We start from the raw sequence: 22231 nt of genomic DNA, 5'->3' as shown, positions 1-22231 counted from the left end.
AATTATAAAGCCCTTCTAATCTATATTATATGTAAAGTAAGGCTTAATAGAGTATTTAGTAATCTTGTACTACAGCAGGTTAAAATAGAGCTTATATTTATTGTAGGAATTAGCGTTATAACACTAGTTATCTATCCTTATTAAGTAACGTAAGATAAGATAGATAGAATACTTGTTAATAAAACACGTCACCTAGCTTTTAGAGACTAGTTTTTAGGCTAGTAGTAACGCGAAATTTTGTATTATCTCTTATATAGGAGGTAAGTAACAGCTAGTAAGTAATTCTATATACTTTACTAGCTCTATCTCTTATTATAGGTTAAGTTGTTGTTATTTAATAATCTTAGTTGCGTATAATACCTAAAGGCTTTAGTGTCTCTAAGCTAACGTTAATCTATTAACACTAAATCTAGCTGCAACTTTGTTTTACAAAAAATCCTCTCCTAGTTTTAAGAATTTAATTGCTTCTATTGCTGATTAAATTAGATCTATATTGGTTGTGTTGTGACGTGTCAAAGATTGGTGTATTTGGTGTTGGTGGGGCGTCATGCGAATCTGGGCATCACGCGCACGGACACGGTAAGGGTTCAAGATCATCTGATTAGGAGAAAGTGCTTGCTTAAAGAGTCGTAGCCGCTCTCCGTACTTAGGTACGGGTTGTGATCAACCTTGGTTTGCACAGTTGACTACCACACTACCAGATATCGCTAAATATATAAGTGCAATTACCGGCGCTCTACCTAGCAGTTCCTTTTTCCATGATCACCATAACAGAACTTTGCGAAACCTTCTGCAAAATGTGGACAACCTGCTACGACGACGATATTGAAAGGAGGCAAGACTTTGAGTACGACGCGCCTGCACCTCGCTACCGTGGCATAAGAGGAAGACCAGAGATTGAAAAACCACCCCACCCTCTGTCCCGTGGAGCTCGCCATGACCAAGACGCTATCCCAGATATCTATCTGCACGAGCACAGCGTAGTCACCGCGCCCTCGACAGGCTCACGCATCTACAACCTCTGGCGCCTATCCAACAACTTGTACACCCGCCACACTACTGGCAACCACCACGACCGCCAACGAGAATTCTACACGCTCTTTTGTGCCTATGCTCACGGCCTCTCCCTCGGCGCTCGTGCGGTCCCCTTCCGCAATGCAGTCATCGAAGCCGTGATCGAGCTGCTCGACGATTATGACGGGCCCTGGCAGAACACGGGATGGCACGCCCTTCGGGACGCAACGGCGCATCACCCAGAGTGCCAATTGCGCAAGCTTGTTGCGTTCAAATTCGTTGTGAGCGTGTACGAGGGTATGTGGACATGGCTGGGTCCGAACGCTATCGGCGATGAGGATATGTTAGCATTGGCAAAGAGGACAAAGGCGGAGCTGCCGGTGGGGAGGAAGGGGCGGGAGGTATGGCAGGAGGTTGTCAATGAAAGGCCTCGGTTTCATGAGCCGCGTCATAGAGAGAGCGAGGATGACAAGATAGCGATGCTTTGAGGCGGAGAAGACGGGCGGGGATAGAGCGGCGGGATGTTGGATTGGAGCGACCGAGTCGATTCATTTCAGCTGTAGGAAGTAGTCAAAAGCTTAAATATCAGCAATCGGCAACTGTCTGACCCTGGAGTACAAGTTTGGCCTTGGTCGAATCACGCGAGGAAAACTTACCGCGTTGAAGATTTCCGGCGGTCCGCCTACCAAATGTTACAAGCAATGAGACTGCATCAAAGCCCCAAAGTATCGCGATACGGCGAAGACGCTCCTTGATGAAGCTAAGGAGCTGTGCAACGATGCTTTCCGCAACCGCGACAATCTTCTCTAGGCCCTTGATAATTATAGGATGTTGCTTGATAAGGAGTTCTATGAGGAGGTCTCAGCCGAAGAGCTCAAGGCCATCAAGCAAGCCATAGTCATTGGTCGCGGCGGTATCTCTACGCAGTCGAGCCGCTAGAACAATTGTGCAACAAAATAGTATACCACAATCTATTCTAATGTATAATTAACAGCAGCGATTATTATACACGCTGCAGCAAATGTGTCGCCCATGATAGCAAATGTTCAACAGATGTGTCGCAAACGCAGCACAAGTGCCCAACATGTGCTTAAATCTGTACTAGAAGAAGAGCATACAAGATACTGGGTGGTATTACAAAGATTAGATGCACACAGATCTGAGCTGAGAGAAGACTTCTTGAACAACCACATTGGGCATGTGTCAATTTAAGGCATCACATCATTGGACCATGAGATTTAGAGTGTAGACTATGGCTAAGTGTAAGGCATACTTCACAAGCATAAAAGTAGCAATCTGGTGAACTGATAGATTCGAAAGAGGAGTGCACAAAATAGCAGACAGCGAGCTACAAGAGGGCGAAGAGAGAGACCTCCCAGTGATTATACAAACAAAGACAGTGTATTTGTTTGCTTTGCCTATGTAAATTTTAGCGTAAGCACAGACACTTAACTGTATTTGTTTACTTTTTAAGCATAAATTTATTTGCTGTTCCTAAAGTTAAATATTACTGTAACGCTTACCGAACGTGTAGAAAGTGCGTCCTAATTATATATTAAATTTATAGAAGAATTAAGTATACAGTACGTAAGTAGAATATAGATAAAGTTTAGATATTAATATTTATAATGTTATAACGTTAGGGCAGTATTAATAAGGTATATAGCATAATGTTTAGAGTTAATCTACTCTATAGGATAGAATAATTTAAGCAAAGTTAGCTAACGTAACTGCAGAGCTAGCGTAGGACTCTTTAGCAAAGCATAACTTTACTCTCTAATACTGTTATTAACGCTGTTATTAGTTTTATTATCTTTACTGTCTTAAATCTCTTTAACCTTATAGATAGTTGCTAGCGCCTCTACCTTAATACTTAGCGTTTTCTTCTTGTTAATAGGCCCGCCAGCAATTCCCTCTAGCCCTAACTAGTTCTTAAGTGCCTTGCTAGCTGCATAAATGTCTAGACACTCCTTCTTAAGTAGCTTAATCTAGACATGCAGCTAGCCTACACAAGAGGTGCGTTCTATCTAGCAATTTACAATCTTATTGTGTAGTATTAGGGTTAGAATACCCTAGCCTAGCTTCTAACTAATAGAGTACTAGTGTATAGCTTGGCCTAACCGTTGTCTAAACACCTACTTGTCCTTCTTAGTAGCGTTAGGACTAACTAACTCTACTAGCGCTGCAACTGCCTCTGTGCAGATTTGTCCTTTTCTATATTAATTTTGCGTTCTGTTATTACTAGATATAAAGTTATTATGCTAGATCTGCGATCTTATTAGAGTATACTTAACCTAGGAGAGCTAACGCCTATTAAGACTTAATATAGACAGCTACTAGCTCTCCTTTATAATACGTGCATATATTCTAGGCAAAGTAGAAATCCCTATTAGTATTATTACGCACACTTAGCAGCTGTAAGCGCTTAGCTCCTGCACTAGTCCTGCTCTAGCTGCTAGTAAGCTTGCTGCTACCTCTAAAGGGTAAGCCACGTTCTTACTAAGCCTGCAGGAACTAGGCAGCATAGTACTAAGAGGACTAGTTTCTAAGTACGTGTGCTTTCTCTAGAAAGGTGCAGGCTATAAGGTAGGGAGTCTAGGTAGAGCTATAGAAGTCTGTGTTATTAGAGACTAGCTACTTAATAATCTAGGTAATAACAGACTTATCCTTTTGCACAATAGAGGTGTAGGCAGCCTACTCTAGAAGAGGAGCCTTGTTGCTAGGTGCTATAAGACTAAGGGTAAGCTGCTTCTTCGCACGCAAAGTGGTAAGTGTCCTACTGCGTTTTTACTCTGCACAGCAGTTATTATTAGAGATAGTAGTAATGTGCAGAGGGGAGTCTTTTAGCTATTTATCTAGTCTGCTAGGCTGTAATAGCTAAGGGCTAGCTAAATGTATCTTATTAGTAGTTATTTAAGCGCGCTTTAGTGTAGGGGCTAGTGCAGATAGGTGAAGCTACTTCTTTTATTATAGGGGTAGAGCAGAGGCCTGTTGTAAAGGGGAAGCAAAGGGCTTCTACGCAGATAGTAGCTTTTCTATCCTATCCTCTGTAAGCAACTTAGCCGCACAGACTAGACAATCCTAGATATTGTTAGGTAGGATGTTGTTAGTAAGCATCTTACGCAGAAGCTAGATTGCTAATAAGACAGAGTAGGTAATAAAGACAGGCTTATAGCTACTAGCATTGTTACAGGTAGGGATTAGCTATCCTATGCTATGTAGATAAGCACCTAGATTATACTACAAGTGTAAGATAGTTACTTAGCAGAAGAAGAGCTTCTTATAGTCCTTATTTGGCGGCTTATACGCGTAGTTGCGAACAAAGTTAGCTTTACTAGCTAGAGGAAAGCTCTAATAACTGCTATTAAACTGCTCTGCAGCGCTGTCTAATGCTGCTAACTATTGTATTATTAACTTATGTACTGTAAGTAAGGTTATAAGCAGAAGTTTAGACAAAGGCTGTGTAGAAAGAGGGTTAGGTGTTGTTAAGGTTCTAACACGTTTATACTGCAGCACTAAAAGTTAGGCTACGCACAGATATACTACAACACCCTTACTAACCAGTATTAGCAAAGCTAGGAGCGCAATTAAATTAAAATAAGGTTAATAAACAATCTGTTAATTAATATGCTAGGAGGTTATAAATACTAGGCTAACAGACGTGTTGTATAGCGCCTACTTATGTCCCTTCTACTTTTTACACTATAGAAGTATTTACGCAGCTGTTTAAATACTAGCCTAAACTTTAAGTTATAGTTTGTAAACTATATACTACTACTATTCTACTAGCACAGATTGTTACACACCTTAAAGAGTGCTATTCTAAGGTTACAGTTACTACGCGTAAGAGCCTAGCAGTAGCTGTACACGTACTACTAAACCTTACGTAGAGTCTAGAAGACGTATATATACTAAGGCTGGCTAAGAAGCCTATCTTTAGTCTAAAAAGCTAAGAAGACAGGCTAGTATGCTTATTAGAGCGTTATTAGTATACCTGTATTTTGCTACAGAGTATACAGAAATATTATAAGGATAAGCATAGCTAGGTAAACAAATAAAAGTAAGGAGGAGATATAAGGTAAAAGAGTAAGCACTTACGCAACTAAGTATAGCAAGACAGCTAATCCTGCTAGCACTTGTTTAGAGCTGTTAGCTAGCTAGTATATGTTGTAGTTAAGACAAGCGTTCGAGGTGTAAATCTAGCAGATATCTCCTACAGAGTAAAGGTAGATTACTAGCATTAGTAAGAAGAGTGTAAGGCAGCAGCAGCGCAGGATAAGATTAAAGAGGGTATCTGTTTGCAGGCTAATCTGTAGCTAGAGCTTATAGAATAGGTCCTGCACCTATAAGGTATCCTAAGGGCAGCACTTCTGCGCGCTAAACAGCTAGCTAGTAGGGAGGTAGATGTGTTTAGGAAGGAAGATATAGCGTTTAATAACATAGGCTTACGCAATATTTACAAAGCTATAGGGTAGCTAATATAAAAAGCGTTTAATAGCAGCTAAGCTAAGGTTGTTAGCAGACTTATACTACATATTACTAATTAATATAAGGTAGGCGCAGAATTAAACAAGCAGCCCTTTTACGCTAGGTATTAAGTTAGTATAATTAAGAAGTACAGCTAGAAGCTAGTAAGTATCCTCTACTACCTGTAGCGCATATATAACTAGGTTAAGCAGCTGCTATATAAACTTACTAGCACGCAAGACGCCCTCTTAGTGTTACTCTAGCAAATAGCCTGCTTAAACAACGCTGCAAAGAAGGAGAAACTAGAAAAGTAATATCTGCGCTTTTAGATTGCCTTACTTAACTACAGCCTTACTAGCAATAAGTACAAGAATGTACTGCTAAGCAGAGTAGCTGTCCTTAGCCTTAAGCCTAATTACTATAGTAGTAGGTAGGTTCTAGCGCATAAGTTCTTGCTAACGCTATCTACTTTAATTACTACCTTAAAAGCACTTATAGTGCATTATGCCTACTGCTAGCAAGATAAAGCGCTTTAGAAAGACTCTAGTATAGCACCTACTGCGTATAAGCTAGTTAAAGACATGTCTAAACAGTTTATAACGCTGTCTAACTTTAAAGGCACACCTAGTCCTATAGATTAAATGCTCTGCTTACGTACGCTAGCTAGAACACAGGTAAAGTAATATAATACTCCTAGTATTATGTTATAGAATAGAGACTAGCTTCTTATTAACAAGTAGAGCTTTTGGCTAGCTATTCTCCAGTTAATAGTAAAGGGACTCTGTAAGATGGTGCAGTTGCAGCTATTTAAGGACGTCCTACTCTTAGATCTAGACAAAAGGGGTTACGTGCAACCTAGGACCACCCTGCTTCTAGAGGTGTCTGTAGACAAACTTATTAATTAGCTAGCTAAGCTAGCTACAGGCTAGAGCTTTCTAAAGCACCTTAACAACCAGCTAGATAGATAGCAAGACTAGCTTCTAGACTAGGTGTTAGAGGAGGCTCTGCTAAGGGAGAGGTTTATTTGTAGGATAGATAGTATATAATAGCTAGAACAGACACTATAGCGCAATAACGCTGTAGCTAGGTATATAAAAGGAGTTTGTTAGTTTAAAGAAGGCCTCTTTACGCTTATTTATATGTCTAGCAGTAGGCCTAGTTATAGGATAGAGATTACCTTAATACAGTATAAGAACAGTGCAGACACGGTAGAGTATTAGAGGGTGTTTATAGAGGGTGGCCTAGTATCCTTTACTACTACGTATTATAAGGGGTATAGCTTTAGCAAGCGTGTTAAGATAATCTACTACTATATTCCCTAGGAGGTAGGTAAGCTAGTAGTGTACTTCCTTAGGCTTAGTTAACTGTTTATAGATAATCTCTAGATGCTACACAATAGCGTTAACCGCCCTACCGCTTTTATCTAGGAGCTAGAGCTAGAGGAGCAGTAGGGCAACAAGAGCAATAGCAAAGAGAGTAATAACAGAGACAAGTATAGCAAAGCTAACTATAAGAAGGTATAATTAGCTAACCTAGATAGGTACTAGGGCACTAATTATATACGCTGTATCCTGTATAAGTAGACCTTCTAGTATATAAACGCTGCTCTTAGCACCTACACCTAGCAGTATACCTACCTAGCTATCTACTAAGAGCTAGTAAGAGATAGACAAGCACGCAACTAGTTAGAAGTGCTTTACTAGAACAAAGCACTAGTAAAGAGCAATGCGTAAGCGTTGTAGTCTAGCTACAGCCTTAAAATAGAGAAGGGCAACTACAGCTGCTCTATAATAGAGTCTCCCTTTTAGACTATAGCTAAGTAGGTAGAGTTCTAGCAGGTAAGTATAGACTAGTATTGCGTGCTAGAGTTTACATCTGCCTAAGAGGACAGCTGTATGCACCCTAGTGTCTGCGTAGAGATAGTAGCGCAGTAAGAGAAGTAGGCGCTCTAGTGCTAGTTGTTGCTTGCAATAGTAGACCTTAAGGCAGAGTTTAGGTAACTTGCTAGACAGCTAGACGCTAAGTATTATAGTAAGTAAGAAGAAAGCCTTAAGGCTATAATGCAGCAATAGCTGCGCGTACTAGTTGTTATAGCTACTAGCACTAGTAAGAGTATGCTATTTATGCTGCCTATATCTATCTTACTAACGTGTTTCACCAGTAAGCGGCCAACACCAGTATCCGGCCAACCCCACCAAAACCAGCCTAACTTGGCGTGCAATTACTCCACAACCACGCAGTCGAATTAAGTAAGGTTTTAAAGCATGATAGATTAGATAGCTCTACATTAAGTCCTGTTGTGGCCTTGCACGTAGCATTTGCTACACGTTAGTAGTGCTCGCTGACGCTGTAGGGCAGCGTCAACCTGGGCCTCCTCCTTAACCACATTATCAGCCTGTAAGACTAGTAATTGAGCTTCCTTAACCTGTAGAGCTCCCCTACGTGCTATATACTGTCTACGCTTTTAACACTTATATTACTAGCGTTAATTTAAAGCACGTAGCTTAGTATTCTTCTAAGTTAAGATTGTTGCTAACTGTATTGCAAGCTAACAACCCTTAATAAGCTAGGATATAGCTTGACTAGTTAGACTCTGTAACTGACGCTTAAGGAGATCTTGTACAAGGCGAGCTTGCTGCTGAAGCTGGTTAACTGTACGTGGTGTCTCTGCTGTCCACGGCCCTGCTGGTCCTGCTGCTGTCCCTGGTGGTGATGGTGTTCTAATAACAGTGAGGCATGACAGGACACGCTCTAGATTAAATGGGATAAGCCCTGTTGCTTGAAATCCAGCCTTAATATTGCTCTCTAATAGAGCAGTTGGTCTAATCCTCAGGTACATCTATAGGAAGTCAAGCTTGTTAACATAGAAGATGCTTTAGCAGGCAAGCTTAGACACCTTATGTCTATACACCACCTTAAGAGGAGAGTAGCAGCCAACGTCTAGTGGCTAGAGAAGGTGTGAGGTGTAAGGAGGCATACAGAGGGTAATAATTATGTTGTCCTTACAGTACTAATCAAACTCAGGTGTAGCATGGCTGCTGTGACCGTTAAGGATGAGTAGCTGACGAGCACCTGATAAGCGAGTCTGTGTGTGCCTATTGAAGTGCTTCACCCAGTCAAGGCCTAGCTCATCTGTTGTCCAGCCGTTGTCACTAACAGCAACAGTCCAGTCAGGTGGGAGGTCTTGATACCAGCTGGCCTGGTAGAGCTTCCCTGCTAGTATAAGGAAGGGTGGGATAGACCAACCTAACGCGTTAACACACTTAATTATTGTCACCTACTCGCAATTGCCTGGCTAAACAACAGTAGCGCGTCTAACTGTGTCAGAGCTAGTAACAACCTTAGACGTTAAGGCAACACCTATTATAAATCCAGTCTTATTAAAGTTGTAGATGTCCTTATTAGGTATCCCATATGTAAGGCGTGTCTCCTCTACCAGCCTGAACCACGCGCTAATCCTGACAGGATCTTCACAGCGTGCCCTTTGTGAATGGAATTTCCTATTCCACTTTGTCTGGAGTTCTGGCTGGCGCTTAATAAAGCGTGCTACCCAGTTCTTGCCTAGCGAAGGAGGAGGAGGATTTTGGCTGTGGGCAGCGAGGAGAGTGTCTGCTATTTGTCGCACATCAATAATCTAGGGTGGAAATCCACAATAATTAAGGTCTAAGATCTACTGAATAAGGGACTGCTCTTTAACAGGGCTAAGCTTAAGGTTAACAGACGTTGTTGCGTCTTTTGACTTAATGCCCTAGAGGCGGCGGCAGAGCGTTGTACGAGGCACCTGGTAGAGCAAAGCAGCCCTATTTTTTGACTGAACGCGTCCTAATTTAACGGCAGAGGCAGCAAGAAGGCATCTACCCTCTGTAAGGGAGGCTTAAGTACGTTGTAGTTGAGCCATCACAGTTGGGATGAAAGAAGTTTGACGCGTTTTGGTGGGGTTGGCCGGATACTGGTGTTGGCCGCTTACTGGTGAAACACGTTAGGCAGTGTCTCTGTAGTTGTAGCTCTGTTAAATGCCTTGCAAGACAATCTGCAAGATTACTGCAACTAGCTTAGTATCCCCTGCGCAAAGTAGGATAGAAGAAGACTGCTATACTAGGCTTGTATTATACTAGTAACACCTAAGAGCATAGTTATAAAGGTATTTAGCAGGTTTATTAATAAAAAGTGCATACTCTATTAGCTAGATTGTATTATAATAGACGAGTGCTATATACTACTAGACTTAACACAGGACTAGCAGCTAGACCTCTTTAAGATAGTAGAGATAATAGAGAAGGGTATATAGGTTGTTTACCTAACTATAACCTTACTAACTACGCTGTAGCCTGCCTTCTTACACACTATAGGGCTTAATACCTAGACTATAACTATATACTGCAATAAACGCACTATATAAACAAATATTATATACTAGGTGCTAGAGTACACATATAGTACGCTAGAAAAAGTACTTATTAAGCTTATAGCTGTAAAGAGGAGTAGGTATAGACCTAAGGCGCAGATTATTGTCTATTATCTAACTGTAGATAAGATAAAACAGCTTGTAAAGCTTCTGCAGTGCTCTATATACTACTACTAGATAGGCTTAAATAAGGAAAAGGCACGCATATTGCAAAGCTTTACCCTAGACATAGAGAAGCTTTACACAGCTATAAACATACTAGGTCTTAGGCTTAACGCTGCAGGCGTCTAGGTAGTAATCTACGTTGCTATGTGTTCCCTGCTGCTCTAATATATACAAGAGAGCAGCTAGGCAGAACAAATAGGGCTTAATAGCAAATCTATTGTTATAAGAGCGTGCTATATAACAAAAGAGGGGAAGGTAGAGAAGGCGCTTAGCTATAAGCTAGAGTAACCTGTAAAAGAGTTTATAATAGTTAAATCCTATTAGTAAATTACAATAGATAAGCATATAGACAGTAGACAGAATAGGTAGTAATATAAGATAGGAGAGTTAAAGTATAATCTATATAAGCGACACCCTAGTAGTACTAAGTAACAAGCTGTTAAAGAAGAGCAGAAAGAGCTAGAGGAGACGCAGGCCGACACTGCAGCAGTAGCAGCAGAGGAACAGCGCAGATATCTAGAGCGAGCTATAGTTATTAAAGAGTAGAAGGTTAAGATCTAGTAATAGTAAAGGACAGAACAAAAAGTATATAACCTAGAGCAGATAGAGTAGCACTTCTAGCGCTAGAGTAATACGTGCGCTATCTGCATAGCTACTTAGGCTAACCTAGCGCGCTATAACTAGAAGGACTGTTTAAAGGCTAGCAGAGCGCAGATAACATTAATAGAGTCTAAGGTGAAATTAATACACTAAGTAAAGTAGAAGAAGAGTGCGCAGTGTTTTTACTGCTAGGCGCCCTAAGCTATCTATAATAAGTAGGAGGAAACAAGCATATAGGGTGCGTTTAAGATATAAGAGATGCATGTGCCTTACTAGTACAATAGAGTGCTCTAGAGAGCAGTAGCTGCGCTGCTTACCTGCTAGCTACTAATGTGCACGCTATAGCTAGAGTAGTAGATATAAGACGCTGCAATTATACATAGTAGTAATAAGCTCTAGCTTTATAAGTAGCTTAGATTAAAGATTAAGATAGGCTAGAGAGATATAAGCTAGATGTGTTATTTCCTATATGCTTAGGAGGAGGGGTATATGTAGTTGTATTTAGTAGACTAGAAAGAATATGTTTAATATAACTGTAACCTAAAACCTTAGGTTAGGAGAAGTTAGGAGAATTGTACTATAGGCTGACTTGCGACTGTATAGTAATTACAAGTTAGAAAGTACAAAACAGCTAAATAGCAACACAGACACTTTAGAGATATAGAAAGAAACGCCTAGAGAAGGGCTACTAACTAAAGTAGTCCCTACAACCTAAGTGATACCCGCTAACCTAAGTAGAGCCCCCTAACCTAAGTAGAGCCCCTAACCTAAGTAGAGCCCCTAACCTAAGTAGAGCCCCTAACCTATGCAGATCCCCTAACCTAAGTAGAGCCCCTAACCTATGCGGATCCCCTAATCTACGTAGTTAGCACTAACCCGCATAGTTAGCATTAACCTGCGTAGTAAGCATTAACCTGCGTAGTAAGCATTAATCTACACAGTTACATAGTTAGCATTAAGCTGCGTAGTCAGCACAAACCTACATAGTTCCCTAAGTAGTTCTACAAGTAGTGCGTTAACCTAAGTGGTTGCCCTACCTAAGTAGCACGTCCAACCTAAGTAGGTCCCCTAATCTAAGTAGTTCCTAAGTAGTTCCCTGTGTGGTTCCCTAAGTAGCGCGCCAAGTAGTGCGCCACCCTAAGTAGTCTAAAAGTAGTCCCCCTAAGTGGCCTAAAAGTGGTCCCTGCAAGCTAAGGGAGTCCACATCAGTGCCCCTAAGTAGTAAGAGCCAATTATTTAAGAAGAGCCCCTGATCTAGGAAGGGCCTACAATCTAGAGAGAGCAGACCAAACTAAGTAAGTCCCTATCCCAGGGCGGTAACGACATGGAGCCCTGAATGTTGTTAAGGGATCCTTTTTATTAGGGCTGAGATATTCAGGGCGCAGGCGTATTTCTAAGAATACAGGCTCTATGTTGTTACATTTAGAGGCTAGTGTTATTAGGTTCCCTAAGGCTAATTTGTCTAAAACTTAAGTATGTTAATTAGCGCACTAAGTTACATATTATATCTAATTTACAGCCCTAGAACCTATGTAGTTAATAAGGTTAGTGTTTTGTGTTTAAGGTTAGGGTAAGGTTTATAGGGTTGCAACAACCCACACAACTAGGTTTAGAGGCGTTCTAAGATTATAACTAGTAATTACTAACGTTACCTATATACGCAGCTGCGTTAAATCTATAGGAAGACGCGTTAACAGCGCTATAGATAGCATACAGTCTGTAGTTAAATACAGCTATATCTAGACAGTTATTTACCTATATACTATTGTTAAGCAGTTATTATAGTAGAGAGTAGTATTATAAGTAAGCATTTTAAGCATATAGTTAAGTACGCGTTAGCTGTGTACAAAGCGTGTAGGCACAGCATTTTGCCTAGCTAGATTAAAAGCCATGTGCAGCGCACGCACCCTACCTAGCATAAGTAAGCTAAAGCTATAGCAGAGGAAGTAGGCAACTAGGCTAGTTTAATCTAGTACGCCAGCGAGCTAGAGGTACCTAGCTAGGTTATTAAGCCTATCTATCTGTTGCCTGTGTACACAGACAGGATGTTATATTAATTAGACCCTAACTATTACTACTAGATATTCTAAAGCAAACGCGTAATAAAGAACTATTAGCAGGATACCTATAAGTAGTTGCTAGCAGAGAAAGGCAGACACCTAAGCGAGGTGCAGCAGAAGACGATATAGGAGCGCGTTGACAGGTATTCTAAGAGGGTGCATTGCTAGCAGTTGTTAGTGCAGGGCTAGGGGTTATAGTATTTCTAGGTCCAGCAGCCTACTAGCAACACACTAGAGGCGGTGCCTATTAGCGGCAACGCAGCGTAGGCGTAGGTAGGTAAGCAGAAATCTTAAGTATAGGCTAGCATTAAAACGCAGCAGTAAAACACTATCTAGGAGGGCAAGCAAGATAAGGTGAACCTGTAGCTAGAGTAGATGTAGTAGTTGCTGTATCTAGTAGGCATAGAGCAGCCTAAGTTGTTAGTGTGCATTAATAAACCTATAGTAGAGCCTAATCCTAGGCAGGAGCAGTAGGCTAAGCCTGTGGAGGCAGCTATGTAGGCAGCAATAGAGGGATTAGCGCAGTTTAGTTAAGTGTCTGTTATCTACCGCATTAGCGTGTTTATACAGCTAGAGGCTATCTAGATAGAGAAGCACTAGATGTAGTACTAGCTGTTGTAGCTGTATATAGATAAGTAGTTAATTATTAAGCATATACAGCTATAGCAGTAGATAGTTATGTTTTTTATATGTACCTAGCGCAAGTATATATAGAAGAGCCCTACGTACGAGTTTATACGCTAGCAGTAAGACATGTAGAAGGCGTTAGTAGAAGAGGTAGAAAGGATTGCAGAAGGGGGGGCAGACAATAAAGAGGAAGGAGAAGGGGAAGAGATGGACGTAGACGACGGCGAGGAGGGCATAGCAGACAACGTTAAGGAGGGCATAGCAGACAATGTTAATAAGGGCATTAATAAGATAGAGACAGATAGAAATATAACTACTAACACTATTATTAAGCTAACTAAGTTGTTAAGTATCTAGTAGGTGTGTTTAGAGTTTTATATTATATTAATAAGCTAGAAGATTACCTATAGGGAGTATAACAGCGCGTTAGTGTACATGTTAGCTATATTAGGCGTTAAGAAGAATAGTTAGAAGGGCGCTAAGCAGTATCTGCCTATTTATTTAGCTGTTATTAAGGTGGCGCAGTTTATAGTTATGTAGTAGGCGTTAGAGTTATTAGGCACAGCTAATAATAAGGAGGGAGACAAGCTAGATAATTTTAACAGCAACAGCGCGTATAAGAGCAATAGTAGCTTGCCCTAACGCTAGTGTAAAGGATGTTTGCAGTTTATGTAGGAGATAATAGACTAGTTTATAGTGCGTAGCAGCTACAGCCTAATATAGTAGATGCTAGATCTACAGACGTATAGTTTAAAGATCTATTATAACATAACATTACGCAGGCACGTTAAGTAGGTTAGCTAGGACAAGTTATTATATAAGAGCTTGCAGTTTAGTATAGCACAGTTCTGCAGCATAGTACACAGATTAGCAACAGAGAGCTAGTAGTTATTAATAGACAAGTTGTTGTTTAGCAACAGCAGGGCTACTAAGCCTATCTCTAGCGTACTATAGGACTGTTTACGCAACAACCTAACTAACAAGCAGCCTAGGTAGAATTTTTTAAAGGACTAGCGCACCTGCATCCCTGTTAATAGAGAGGGGTAGTTGTTCTAGCAGGTAGGGTAGGACGCTGCTATCTGGGACTGGTTCATAAAGCAGGGGGCCTATTTAGGCATTAACACGCAGAAGGTAGAGCAGTACATAGATTAAGTAGTAGCGTTCTAGGAGAAGTTAATTATGTTAATGCATATGGCAGGCAGATAGCTAGTAAGAGGCCTAGAGATAATAAGCATCTAGCACAGTAACACTGCTAAGGGCGGGCACTGCAACATATTTATTAAGAACAGTATAGTTGTGTTTATAACGTAGTACTATAAGGGATACAGCGTAAGCAGCAACGTTAAGAATATCTACTAGTACTTACTGCGTAAGGTAGGCAAGCTGTTAGTGTACTACATGTGGTTAGTGTTACTATTCTAGTAGTAGTTAGAGGTAATAGTGTAGGAGAAGGAGGTGATTTTATTGCATATGTGGCTAGCTAACCTAAGCAGCTGTAAGTAGACAAGCAACTAGTTCTAAGAGGCGTTAAAGCGCAAGAGCAGGATTAGACTAGGGTTAGAATTAACTATCCTAGCGTATTGTAATATTACTATTAGTATTAGCTAGTAGTTTTTGCGTAGGTCTACTGCGTTCTAAGTAGACAAGGGAGACAAGAACAAGGCGTAGGACGAGGAGAACACGTAGTTAGCTATTATAGATATGTAGGCAGAGTATATAGTACATATTACAGAGATAATATACACATAAGGTATTATAGAACAGGTAGGGGTAGTTATAGATAGGCAGCAGTAGTTCTGTATGTTAAGCACAGATTAGCACTAGTTTTTAATGTTCTAAGCAGGCGTAGACAACAATAACAATAGGTGCAAGAAGCGCAAGCAGGCCCTGTTTAAGAGCAAGGCAGACAAGGCAAGGATGGATTAGTAGGGCTAGTTAAGGAAGATAGACATAGCCGCGCAGATATAGCAGATAATAGGCAAGGTAGCTAAGTTTCGCAGCGTGCAGAAAGAGGCTATTAACGCTATTATTACTAGTAAGAGTTATATAGTGGCTGTACTGCTAATAGGGGTAGGTAAGTGTATGTTGTTTATATTACTAGTATAAGCTAAGCAGGGTAGTATAATAGTAGTTATAGTGCTGTTAATTGCGTTATAAGGAGATATAATACAGTAATACAGGAAGTTAGGTATATTGTGCGCTAAGTAGAACAGTTATTGCCTGCTAGACGTAGCTGCAGTTATGTTAGTAACGCCTAAGTTAGCAGTTAGGGAAGAGTTTGTAACATTTTTAAACTAGTTGCAAGCAACGCAGTAGTTAGACTAGATTATAATTAATAAGTGTTATATTATGTTAAACTGCTAGTAAAATTTCTGCAAGGAGATGCAGAAGCTAGGCAAGTTAGCAGCTACTAAGACGCAGATAGTAATGTTAACAGTAATATTGCTACTAAGTAAGAAGGACAAGTTGTTCTAGCAGATGTACGTTAAGTAAGATTAGGTTAATTTGTTCTAGGCAGACACTATAAGGGCGAACGTGGCGTACTGCGTAATTAGGGTAGGCAAGGCAGTAAAGAAGAAGGAAGTAGAAGAGATAGTGTTAGGCATAGTGCAGCAGAAGTTGCGCAAGCACAAGATAGGAGGTAAGGTTGTAGTTTACAGTAATTTAGTGCTAAAGGTTAAGGTGTTAGTAAAGTAGTTAGGCTGTTACGCATACTATTATAAGGCTGTAGGCAAAGTAAGCATATTAGAAGAATTTACTGCAGGTAAGAAGTAGGTAATTATAGCAACTAGCGCGTTAGGGATAGGTATAGATATACCTAATATCTAGTATATTATACATATTAATTAGCTGTTTACTATATTAGATTTTATATAGGAAAGCAGGTATACAGGACGCAATAGGTTACGTAGTAAGGTAATTATAATTATGCAGGAAGGTAAGCAGCAGGTAGCTAAGGACTAGTAGGTAGAGGTAGAACAGCAGTTAGTGTAAGCGTACGTGGAAGGCATAGACAAGACAGCAACATGCAGGTAGGTAGTGTTAGACAGGTATTTAGATAGGTAAGAGAAAGAGCAGGTAGTGTGTAAAGAGGGAGAGGAGAAGTGCAACGTGTGCAGAGGAGCAGACAGTAAGGAAGAAGACAAGGAGGAGACGGAGAAAGAAGGGGAAGAGGGGGAAGAGGAAGGTAAGGGAGGTATTAGTAATAAAGAGGATACAGACACAGTTAAGGCAGAGTAAGAGGAGGCATAGTAGGTGTTTAAGCAGCAGCAGTAAGCACAACGTAGCCTGTAACAGACGTTAATACAGCAGCAGTAGTAAGAGTTTACTAATATAGAGTAGTTGCGCAGGCAGTTAGTATAGTAGACAAAGCAGTGTAGGATATGTAAGGTAGTAGGCAACAGATAGAGCAAGCACAACGTGCAGCAGTGTTAGAGGCTAGAGAGCTAGCAGGCTAAGGAGATAATTAAGGCAGTAGAGGAGAAGATGTAGTTTAAGGAGTATGTAGGTTGTTTTTAGTGTAGAGTACTACAGGAGGTGTGCAACTAATAGGAAGATAATAGACATAGACAGTATTAGAGGGCAGACAGAAGGGATTATTAATACTAAGGGGTGTTAGTGGCAGGGTTGTTAGGATTAGTGTACGGGGGTGGGGAGGGCGTAACAGAGTAGTAGATTGGCTAGTTAGTAGAGCAGGGCGTTAATGCGAGTTTTATAGAAAAATTAATTAAGCATTTAGAGCGTGAACAGGCGTTAGAGTGTTTTAAAGCAACAGGTTAGTAGGGGAGTTTTGTTAGATTACGCAGTTAATAGCAGAGTAGAAGTAGTAGGCGTAGTGGTAGCTAATAAAACAGTTTTTAGTTCACAATTTATAGAAGCAGTGCAGCTAAGTTAGGTTTAGGCTAGGACGTAGGTTAAGTGTAGTAGAGTTAGGTTTAGGGCAGAACAGAAGTTAGGGTAGTAGAGTTGTGGTTAGGCCTAGACGCAAGTTAGGGTTAGGGTTACTGGTATTTAGGGTAAGCAGATAATAAACAGGGGCAACAAACAGTAGAAGAAAGTAAGAAGGGCTAATAAGGAGCACATATAGTAAAGGTAGAAGCTAAGCAGATATTAGAGGGGTGGTTAGAGTAGGAGTTAGGTTCTAGACTAGACGCAAGTTAGGGTTAGGGTTACTTCTAGCAGCTAGTAGTTTTTAAATTAGACCCTAATATATTTATTTGCCTTAAAATTACAGCTACTATAGCTACTACAGGACAAGACATCCAAGTCTTTGCAGATAACTAGGCAGCTATCCTAAGACTAAAAACCCCCTTAAACAAGCCTGGACAAGCTTAGCAAATACGCTGCATAAAGGTAGCTAAAATTATTAAAGATAAAGGAGCCACAATAAGCCTTAAATGGACCCCTGGCCACTAAGACATTGCAGGAAACAAGAAAGCAGACCTTCTAGCAAAAGAAGCAACAAAAAAGAGGCCTACCTCTAACGCCACAAGCATTGCTATAACTAGAATTTAAGTAAAGGCTATAACAACAGACAAATGGGATTACAAACTAGTTACCTACACAGCTAAAGTAATCCTAAGGAAAGCAGACACCTACACAGCAAAATACTAGCTAGGACTAACAAATACGATAAAACTACCTAAAAACACCAAATAAGAGGTAGTAAGTGCCTACTACCAACTAAAACTAGGACATAGATATAATAAAGCATACCTCTACAATATACAGAAGGTAGATAGTAATAGATATATCTGCAGCTACACATAAACAACACAACACCTTCTACTTAGCTGTAAAGAGTATAAATAAGTAAGAAAAGTAATGCAGGACAGCCTACAAGAACAACAACTTTTAATGCAACTACTACTACACACAACCTAGTGAATCCTAGCTACTCTAGCTTTTATTTTAGACACTAGGGTAGGCACCCGCAAGTAGTACCTACAATAAACAACAGACACCTAAAAAATGCTGTTAACCTCCTAGAGCATAGGCTCTTTCTACAGGACTCTGAACCTATATTTACTACCTCCTTTTACAATCACGCTCCTTAAATTAATAGAGTAGCTTAACTGCTCTTGTCTTATATAGTCTTAGACTTACACAGGACGTTAAACTTATAAATTAAATTAAATTAAATTAAATTATATTATTTATTTGCTAGCCTGGTTCTTTTAGTTTGTAGGGCGGGGCAACCCTAATTTATTTACCGCTTTAACAATAGAAGAAGACCCCAGCGCTACGCCACTGGCTAGATACGACCCAGCCAAAAGGTGCAGCTAAGCCCTGCGCACATTTTGCGCTTTTTAGAATTGCTGCCTAACTACTGCGTAGATAGAAAAAGCAGATAACGTTGCAGGTAGAGGTAGTAAGGTTAGTGGTTTGCAGTTACTATAACATACAACAAGCGCTACCTACTACAACTTAATATAATACACTAACGTTTATGCTATATAGCTTTAAATAACTTAGGCAGCATTATCTAGCATAGAGGCGCTACTAGCGCACTCTTAAAGCGCTGAACCTGCAACTACGTAATCTTAACGCGCCTGTCTGCTTCCTCTTCTTCTTCCTTGCTGTTGTCTTTACTGTCCTTAATCTCCTCTACCTTATAAGTTGTCTCTAGAGCCTTAACCTTAATTCTTAGCGTCTTCTTCCCCTTAATCTTGCCTCCCATAATACCCTTTAGGCCTAACTATTTATTAAATTACTTAGCTGTAAGACAGACATCTAGATGCTTCTTCCTAACTAGCTTAATAAAGACGTTAACGCCCTAGGAGTAGATCTTATGCTTAATCTAAGTCTTTAGTATAGCGTTGTCTAGCATAACTAGAAGCACGCCCTAGCCTAGGCCTTTAGCCACCCTATACTACTTAAATACTCTAGTAAGCTACGCCTAAAACAGATCCTGCTCTTTCTTAGAAGGGTTAGAGTAGAAGTTAACTAAGTGCAGGAGAGAGTCTATAGCCTCTGTTTAGCAGAAGCCCTCCCAGTGATTATACGAACAAAGACAGTGTATTTGTTCGCTTTGCCTATGTAAATTTTAGCGTGAGCACAGACACTCAACTGTATTTGTTCGCTTTTTTAGCGTGAATTTGTTCGCTGTTCCTGAAGTCAAATATTGCTGCAACAATTGCGGAACGTGTACAAAGTGCGTCCCAATTGTATGTTGAATTTCTAGAAGAATCGAGCATACGGTACGTGAGTGGAATATAGTAGATGTTTCAATATTAATGTTCGCAATGTTATAGGGCAGTATTGATAAGGTATGTAGCACAATGTTCAGAGTTAAGCGCAGGTAACATCTACTCTACAGGATGGAACAATTCAAGCAAAGTTAGCTGACGCAACCGCGGAGCTGGCGTAGGACTCTTCAGCGAAGCATGACTTTGCTCTCTGGTGCTGTCGTTAACGCTGTTGTCAGTTTCGTCGTCTTTGCTGTCTTAAATCTCTTCCACCTCGTAGATGGTTGCTGGCGCCTCCGCCTCAATGCTCAGCGTTTTCTTCTCGTTGATGGGCCCGCTAGCAATTCCCTCTAGCCCTAACCAGTTCTTAAGTGCCTTGCTAGCTGCACAAATGTCTAGACACTCCTTCTTAAGTAGCTTAATCCAGACATGTAGCTGGCCTACACAGAGGGTGCGTTCTATCCAGCAATTCGCAATCTCGTTGTGTGGTATCAGGGTCAGAATGCCCCAGCCTAGCTCCTGACTAATGGAGTACCAGCGCATGGCTTGGCCTAACCGTCGTCTAAACACCTGCTTGTCCTTCTTAGTAGCGTTGGGACTAACTAACTCTACTAGCGCTGCAACTGCCTCTGTGCAGATCTGTCCCTTTCTGTATTAATTTCGCGTCCTGTTGTTGCTAGATACAAAGTTGTTATGCCGGATCTGCGCTATCTTGTTAGAGTATGCTTAACCTAGGAGAGCTGACGCCCATCAAGACTCGATATAGACAGCTGCTAGCTCTGCTTCGTAACATGTGCACATGTTCCAGGCAAAGCAGAAATCCCTGTCAGCATTGTTGCGCACACTCAGCAGCTGCAAGCGCTTAGCTCCCGCACCGGTCCTGCTCTGGCTGCCAGCGAGCTCGCCGCCACCTCTGAAGGGTGAGCCACGTTCTCGCCAAGCCTGCAGGAACTGGGCAGCGTAGTACCAAGAGGACTGGTTTCCAAGCACGCGCGCTTTCTCTAGAAGGGTGCAGGCCGTGAGGTAGGGAGTTTAAGTGGAGCTGTAGAAGTCCGTGTCATCAGAGACCGGCTGCTTGATGATCCAGGCGACGACAGACTTGTCCTTTTGCACAATAGAGGTGTAGGCAGCCTGCTCTGGAAGAGGAGCCTTGTCGCCAGGTGCTACCAGACCAAGGGCAAGCCGCTTCTTCGCACGCGAAGTAGCAAGTGTCCTGCTGCGTTTTTGCTCCACACAGCGGTTGTTGTTGGAGATGGTAGTGATGTGCAGAGGGGAGTCTTTCAGCTGCTCATCTGGTTCGCTAGGCTGTAACAGCTGAGGGCTGGCTGGATGTGTCTCATCAGTGGTTGTTTGAGCGCGCTTTAGTGTAGGGGCCGGCGCAGATAGGTGTGGCCGCTTCTTTTGTTGCAGGGGTGGAGCAGAGGCCTGTTGTGAAGGGGAAGCAAAGGGCTTCTGCGCAGACGGCGGCTCTTCCATCCCGTCCTCCGCAAGCGACTCGGCCGCGCAGACCAGACGATCCCAGATATTGTCAGGCAGGACGTCGTCGGCGAGCGTCTCGCGCAGAAGCCAGATCGCTGACAAGACGGAGTAGGCAATGAAGACAGGCTTGCAGACGCTGGCATCGTCACGGGTAGGGATCAGCCATCCTGCGCTGTGCGGACGAGCACCTGGATCACGCTGCGAGCGTGAGATGGTCGCTCGGCAGAAGAAGAGCTTCTCGTAGTCCTCATTCGGCGGCTCGTACGCGTAGTTGCGAACGAAGTCAGCTTCGCTGGCCAGAGGAAAGCTCCGACAACCGCCATCAAACCGCTCTGCAGCGCTGTCTAATGCTGCCAACCAGTGCATTATCAACTTGTGTACTACGAATGAGGTTACAAGCAGAAGTTCAGACGAAGGTTGTGCAGAAAGGGGGTTGGGTGTTGTTGAGGTTCTGACGCAGTCACACCACGGCACCGAAAGTCAGGCCGCGCACGGATGTACCACGACGCCCTCACCAACCAGCGTTAGCGGAGCTAGGAGCGCAATCAAACCAAAAGCAAGATCGATACACAGTCTGTCAATTAATATGCCAGGGGATAGCAAACACTAGGCTAACAGACGTGTTGCATAGCGCCTACTTGTGTCCCTTCTGCTCCTTACACTATAGAACTATTTGCGCAGCTGTTTAAACACCGGCCTGAACTTTAAGTCGTAGTTTGTAAACCATGTGCCACTGCTATTCCACCAGCGCAGATCGTTACGCACCTCAAAGAGCGCCATCCCAAGGTCACAGTCGCTACGCGCAAGAGCCTGGCAGCAGCTGTACGCGCGCTACCAAACCTTGCGTAGAGTCCAGGAGACGTGCGTGTACCAAGGCCGGCTAAGGAGCCCGTCTTTGGTCTAAAAAGCCGAGAAGACGGGCTGGTATGCTTGTTGGAGCGTTGTTAGTATACCTGCATCTCGCTGCAGGGCATGCAGAAACATTGCAAGGATAAGCATGGCTAGGTGAACAAACAAAAGCAAGGGGGAGATATAAGGCAAAAGAGCAAGCACTTGCGCAACCGAGTATGGCGAGACAGCCAATCCTGCCAGCGCTTGTTTAGAGCTGTTGGCTGGCCGGCGTATGTTGCAGTCGAGACGAGCGTTGGAGCTGCGACTCTAGCAGACATCTCCCAGAGAGTGAAGGCAGATCGCCAGCATCAGCGAGAAGAGCGTAAGGCAGCAGC

At 42.0% G+C, this 22231-nt stretch overlaps 2 protein-coding genes across 2 annotated transcripts, besides 28 other annotated features; one reads left to right on the top strand and one right to left on the bottom strand.

The window, feature by feature from the left end:
- Window positions 1–582: part of a mobile genetic element that runs on past the window's edge.
- A 215-nt stretch (window positions 583–797) lies between these two features.
- On the top strand, window positions 798–1502 carry EKO05_0004592 (uncharacterized protein; the record flags this gene model as incomplete). The annotated part of the gene is made up of 1 exon (XM_038945615.1): window positions 798–1502. The coding sequence occupies one exon, from the start codon at window positions 798–800 to the stop codon at window positions 1500–1502; it is 705 nt and encodes a 234-aa protein (XP_038799149.1).
- Window positions 1503–2225: 723 nt separating this feature from the next.
- Window positions 2226–2274: a dispersed repeat.
- A 1-nt stretch (window position 2275) lies between these two features.
- Window positions 2276–2388: a dispersed repeat.
- A 3-nt stretch (window positions 2389–2391) lies between these two features.
- Window positions 2392–7628: a mobile genetic element.
- Window positions 6384–6470: a tandem repeat.
- A 2-nt stretch (window positions 7629–7630) lies between the features above and the next one.
- Window positions 7631–8185: a mobile genetic element.
- A 138-nt stretch (window positions 8186–8323) lies between these two features.
- Window positions 8324–8968: a mobile genetic element.
- Window positions 8383–9037: a dispersed repeat.
- Window positions 8495–8757: a mobile genetic element.
- Window positions 8498–8754: a mobile genetic element.
- Window positions 8795–9105: a mobile genetic element.
- Window positions 8804–9108: a mobile genetic element.
- Window positions 8804–9114: a mobile genetic element.
- Window positions 8840–9060: a mobile genetic element.
- Window positions 9039–9462: a mobile genetic element.
- Window positions 9463–11387: a mobile genetic element.
- Window positions 10535–10563: a tandem repeat.
- Window positions 11388–11493: 106 nt separating the features above from the next.
- Window positions 11494–11960: a dispersed repeat.
- A 129-nt stretch (window positions 11961–12089) lies between these two features.
- Window positions 12090–12403: a mobile genetic element.
- A 15-nt stretch (window positions 12404–12418) lies between these two features.
- Window positions 12419–17510: a mobile genetic element.
- Window positions 15047–15082: a tandem repeat.
- Window positions 16427–16533: a tandem repeat.
- Window positions 17146–17180: a tandem repeat.
- Window positions 17229–17342: a tandem repeat.
- Window positions 17511–17557: 47 nt separating the features above from the next.
- Window positions 17558–18461: a mobile genetic element.
- Window positions 18462–18493: a tandem repeat.
- A 426-nt stretch (window positions 18494–18919) lies between these two features.
- Window positions 18920–19105: a mobile genetic element.
- A 227-nt stretch (window positions 19106–19332) lies between these two features.
- Window positions 19333–22231: part of a mobile genetic element that runs on past the window's edge.
- On the bottom strand, window positions 20559–21371 carry EKO05_0004591 (uncharacterized protein; the record flags this gene model as incomplete). The annotated part of the gene is made up of 1 exon (XM_038945613.1): window positions 20559–21371. The coding sequence occupies one exon, from the start codon at window positions 21369–21371 to the stop codon at window positions 20559–20561; it is 813 nt and encodes a 270-aa protein (XP_038799147.1).

Source organism: Ascochyta rabiei, chromosome 7 (assembly GCF_004011695.2).
Source record: "Ascochyta rabiei chromosome 7, complete sequence".
Taxonomy (NCBI): Eukaryota; Fungi; Ascomycota; class Dothideomycetes; order Pleosporales; family Didymellaceae; genus Ascochyta; species Ascochyta rabiei.
The sequence above is the reverse complement of the archived record's forward strand: the minus strand, read 5'-3'. Positions and strand labels throughout refer to the sequence as shown.